The following is a 5,341-nucleotide window of genomic DNA, read 5'->3' on the forward strand; positions in this document are numbered from 1 at the left end:
GTGCGGGTGACCGGGCCACCCCCCCCCAACGGCCCGCCAGACCCTGCTGCTGATGTGCTGGCGGCATTGCCGCTCTCCGTCGCTCGCCCTCGGCCGTGGGGCTGCAGGCCTGGACTTCAGCTTGAAAGCCCAGGGGTGGTTCTAGCTCTCCTGCCTAGGGCATTGTTTGGGTTTCTGCATCTTGAGCGGGACAGCTGGGCGGCTGGCGTCCCTCCTTCTGCTTGGGTGTGAGTTGGTTTGTTCCTGGCCGTCGGGGTGATCGACGGCATTGCCAAGTCTGCCAGGGCAGTGAGAGATGCTTCTGAGGAACAGTTTGGCAGGAAAATTTCAAGGGAGAGGCTGAGAGGGTGTGTGCGAGGCCCTGCAACTCTGTAAGGTGCCACCCCACCCCACGTTGTTTTCTGTAGGGTCCTTGGTGTGTCACTGGGGACCTTCACATGCACCTCCTCTCTGTCCAGATACTCCTACCAGAGCTGACCATTCCTGGCGGTTTCTCCAGAACATCTAGACAGGGTGCTGTGGTGTGCTTTAAAATACCGTGTGATGCTTGAGTGCCAATACGCACAGGAGCACCAGGCGTGACATCTGGCAAACAAACGCCAAGCAATGTGTTTGGACAGAGGTTCTGTGGCCGGGGCAGGGCTCATTGGTTCTACATCACAGAGCTGCACGTAGCAACCAAAGAAACCGTGATAAGCAAGTGATCCCAGAGGCTGGCTTAAGGGGTGACAGAAATTATCCTTGAAAAAGTCTGGCTGGTGTTCAAGAAGTGGAAGAACCTCTGCCTGGCAAGCAGAAACATGAAGGCTGCCTCAAGATGCCTCAGTTAAGGATTGGTGAGATTTTATCAACACCGGTGTGGTCTTGCTGGCCTCATGGTTAATTCCTTTGTGACCACGAATGGGTGAGTGACAAGGCAGAGCCTCTGCCCGGCTGTTCGCCCAGGACAGCGATTGCTGAGGAGTTTTTCTGAATCTTTTCTGGCCAGCTCTCTTTTTCCTGCTGGTGGCCTTCTCAGCCTCCCCGTTTCAAGAGACCACTTTCACCCTACCTCTTCCTTTAAAACTAGACATTGAGAAACCTCCTGCCTTGAATCTGCCGCCGTCGGTAAAGCTGTGGGAAGCTGTCCTGAATGGCATGAAGTGCTCTGCCCTGGAAGGGGGAAAGGCTTTCTCCTCGGCCATGCAGGACTTCCCTTCCCCTTCCCGATCTAGTTCGGACTGCGCTCTGCGTAAGGTTTCTGGAACGCTCCGACTTCTGCTGTGGGCGCTCGGATGTCGGTGGCTTTCTGCCTGCCATGGCGTCGTGAAAACGCTTCCTACGGTGGAAGGGACCGTGTGTCCTGTTGCGGGAGCTGTGCTTCACGCGGGTGAACTTGCCCTCTGAGCCCGTGGGAATGAGGCTAGTCCTGCTGGGGCAGGCTCTCGGCTGCTCTCCTGAAGTCAGTGCCTCCGCCGAGCCAGGGAAGCTGTCTGGTCGAGGGTCTGGCTGAGAACCGTCCATTATCACTTCAACAGCACAGAGAACGAGCCCTGCAGGCTTGCGTGGCAGAAGAGGTCTCGCCTGTCTTATTCTCTGCCGGGTGATTTCTAAGTTCTTCCTTCCCTAACCACTCCAAGGTGTTTGGATTGCCCCTGTGTCAGACCTCCCCAATTTCCACCTCTCCTCCCAGGCTGTCTTCTCCGTGGAGACAGCCAAACACCACACGGCGTGTCAGCTGGGCTGTATTTTGACCTGCCTGGGTTAAAGCCGTTGGTACTGGAGCCTGTGGGGTCCTGGGGGGTCAGCAGAGGACACGTCCATCCCTGTAGCATTGCCAGTCCCTCGTATGGCCTTTCCCAGGCAACCAGCACACGGAGTTCAGGCGTGTTGCAGAGCTGGGGTGCCTGAGCTCGCAACGTGCCTGGCCAGTGTTTGGAGAAGAGATGGTTTGCGTGGTGAACAGTGGATGAAGCTGGCCAGAGGAGAGCAGGAAAAAACAGGAGGTTAATGTGGTCTGTTTGGGGGGTGTAGGAGGGGTTGCTGCTATTTATGGGACTAATATTTAGCTTGGAAGTCTGGACAGGCTGCCGGCTTTATCAGATGAGCAGGTAGCAGCAGTGGCCCAACAGGCCTTGGTCTGTCTGTATGGGAGGTGGCATTGCTGTGAGGTGGTGGGATTTTGCAGTTGCTGTCGGCATCTGACTTTTCTAAACGGGTTCAAGTCACATCACGTGTGGTGCAACATCTTCAGTCTTTCTGGAAGGGCAATGAGGCAGCTCCTTTATCGCAAGGGTGCATGATACGAGGTGTGCTGGGTTGGACATGTGACGTTCCCAGGGCTTTCAGCTGTGTTCATCTGGAAGGTGCCTCCTCCTGTGATGGTGGGGCTACCCAGCCAGTGTGCAAGAGAAGATGAGGAATGGTCATGTATTCTCCTGGATTCCCCCACAGCCCAGCTTGTTTGCTGTCATGCTTTTTGGTCAAGATGTTTATTTCCAGAAAAGGTAGAAGACTGGGAAGGTTAAATGCAATTTTCAGCTGTTGGCATCAGGTAGAGAGGTCACAGGAACTGGGAGAGTTGTTCCTCACAAACATCTGGAGACCATGAGGGTCACAAAGGCCCAGGCTGATGGAGGTGGTGTTGCCCAGGCTGTTCAGTTCAGTAACTGGCCCCTGTGGCTGCTGTAAGGGGGTGTCCGAGAAGTGACTCTGGCTGCCCAGGGATTCTTCTGCAGGAGCCCAGGGCGCCGGGTGGCTCCTTGGTGTCCATGTGAAGTCGCTGCTCTGTGTGAGACCCAAGAGAGCGGGTGGCCTTCGGGCACTCGGCATGACCGGTGTGGGAAGCCTGCCCTGCTGCCTGCTGGAACAGCCACAGGCAAACGCTGTGCCTTGCAGCTGGGTTGCGTGGCAGCGGCAGGCAGTGGGGAGGTTGGGCGTTCTGCAGAAATCGTCCCCGTTAATACAGGGTGGCGCAGTTTGAGCCCCAGATGTTGGCATTGGTCAGATGAAGGGTTTGGTTGTCACTAAAGCCCTCCAGAAATCTGTGGGTGGAGAAAGTTGCTTTCTGGACTCTGACCCTGTCCCTTTTTCCCTTCTTCCAGTGGCTCAGAAGGTGGTGGCTCTACGGAAGAAACAGCAGCTTTCCATCGGTCCCTGCAAGTCCCTGCCCAATTCACCCAGCCATTCGTCTGTCTCTGCGGCCTCCATTCCTTCTGTTCACATCAACCAGGTGGGAAATGGGAATGGGGAAAGCCAGGGACCCCACATGCTTCTCCACACCCCCTCAGTTCCCTCAATACAGAGCATGTTTAGCCTAGCTTTAGACTCTCACTACAGCCTTGGAGTAGCTTTTGGAAAGAGCAGAGTAGTTGTCACCCTGGAACTTCTGTCCGTACCCCAGAACAGCTTGGTGCTTGCCCTGAGGTCAAGCTTCGTGTCTAAACCATTGGGTCTGGCTCATGGTCTCCAAAGCTTGTGGCATGCTTCTGCAGGCACTGGCCGTGGAGCTGTGAGCAGGCTGCAGGGAAGCTCCTGGGCAGAGCGGAAGGAGGTATGTGAAAGGGGCCTCGTCTGGCTGCCCTGGCCGGACAGGCAAGCCTGGGTTGGACACAGCTGCCCACGATCCTGCTGGAAGCGAGAAGCTGATGGTCTTCCATGCATATACAGGTGGGCTTCTTAGGGAATGTGTTTGTGGAGGGACGAATTCAGTGGTGAACTGAAGGAGCAGCACAGAGGAGGAGGAGGTGCTCCTCTGCTCTGGCAGAGGAAGGGCTCTGAGCTGTTCTTCTGGCACAGCTTTAGCTTGGCAGGGCTGCCAAGGTCTCCATGCCAGGAGGATGGTGAAGCTGGAGGCGTTTGTTCTGTGACTCTGGAGAACCAGAACTGATGCAGGAGGGGCAGGTCAGAAACCAAAGCAGGCTGCCACCGTGAGTGCCTGGTAAAGGAGATCCTTTGGGCAGCCGCCTTAGTTGCACTAGGGCTTTGCTGCAGTTTCCAGCACCCTCACAAATGCTGACCTGGCTCTCTGATGAGGAAGATGAGATCCTGGGCTCTGCTGCTCTGCAGGGGCAGTCAAGCCAACAGATTCCAGCTCTGAAGCACCTGGCACAGGAAATCACAGGATCTCTAGCAAGGACTTGAGGAAATCTGTCTGGTGTGGTGCTGTCAGACTGGGGAGCAGCAAGTGTAGCTGCTGGGCTTATGAAAGAGGGGAGGCAGAGCAGCTGTGAGCCCCTCGGCTGCCTCCGCAGCGAGCAGCGCTTGGAATTGTTTTTGAGGAAAAGAGTAGCTAAGGACTCAGAGGAGCATGTGAAACTGAAGAAAATGCAAATCAAGTTTAGGAAAACAAATTCTGCCAGACTGACCCTTGTTTACTTAAGGAGGTTGACTTTGAACCTTAGGGTATATCTGAGCCTCTCAGCCCCGAGAGGACTTCTGGTACTCCACCACAGAAGAGATTGTTCCTGTACAAACCTGATTACTGTCTGCAGCCACTGGTTGGACCTTTGCATAATTTTTAAATACCCACATGAAGTTTATACCTGACTGTATAGGCTTCTAGAGCTGGGGTATGAGTAGGTGTGTACAGATTTTTGCAGAGACCTGTGCCAGCTGCCTGGTGCTCCAGGAGGAGGAGGTCACCTGGACACCAGCAAGTTCAGATGAAGTCTCTGTGTGCAAGTGAATGAGCCAGGCTGCCTGGTGAAGCTGCGTAGCTTCCTGATTAGAGCTTGCTTGTGTCCCGTGAGCTTGGGATATAAGCAGAGTGAGCACAGCTGCTTGCAAAACATACACAGCCATACCATGCCCTGCAGTTTGTCTGGATATGTGTGCTTTTTGAGAAGTTCAATAGGAGGCATCCAAGGTAGAGAGCAAAGTCCAGGGAGAATGCAGTTTGAATGTATCTGGTAATTTAAGGATTTTATTAGCAGACAAATTGTAAACGGTCAGAGACCAGTTGGGAAGGAGAGGCAGTCTGTACTGAAAGGGGAAACGGGGTGGAAGATGGCCAAGGGCAGTGTTCCTCGGGGAGGAGCTGAACAATTGTTTAATATTTTCTTCAATGTCCAAAGTATGAGAAAAGGGTCCTAACAAATATGTTCTATGATGGAGCGACCACATCAGTGGCCAAGGGAGGTGCTACTGATGTCGTCTATCTGGACTTCTGTAAGGCCTTTGACACGGTGCCCCACAACATCCTTCTCTCTAAATTGGAGAGATATGGACTTGATGGGTGGACTGTTGGGTGGATGAGGAATTGGTTGGACTGTCGCATCCAGAGGGTAGTGGTCAACAGCTCAATGTCCAGATGGAGATCAGTGATGGGCGTTGTCCCTCAGGGGTCCGTATTGGGACCAGT

General features: G+C 54.2%; 1 protein-coding gene across 1 annotated transcript in view; it reads left to right on the top strand.

Moving 5' to 3' along the window:
* LOC104622768 (arf-GAP with GTPase, ANK repeat and PH domain-containing protein 3-like) overlaps positions 1 to 3,211 on the top strand; it is a gene marked incomplete at both ends in the record, with an annotated part of 10,421 nt that extends 7,210 nt beyond the window's left edge. Inside the window, 1 exon segment of the mRNA XM_010289646.1 lies at positions 3,084 to 3,211. Coding sequence (XP_010287948.1) covers positions 3,084 to 3,211 — 128 coding nt within the window.
* Between the last annotated feature and the right edge of the window lie 2,130 nt (positions 3,212 to 5,341).

Source organism: Phaethon lepturus, unplaced genomic scaffold, assembly GCF_000687285.1.
Source record: "Phaethon lepturus isolate BGI_N335 unplaced genomic scaffold, ASM68728v1 scaffold32476, whole genome shotgun sequence".
Classification (NCBI taxonomy): Eukaryota; Metazoa; Chordata; class Aves; order Phaethontiformes; family Phaethontidae; genus Phaethon; species Phaethon lepturus.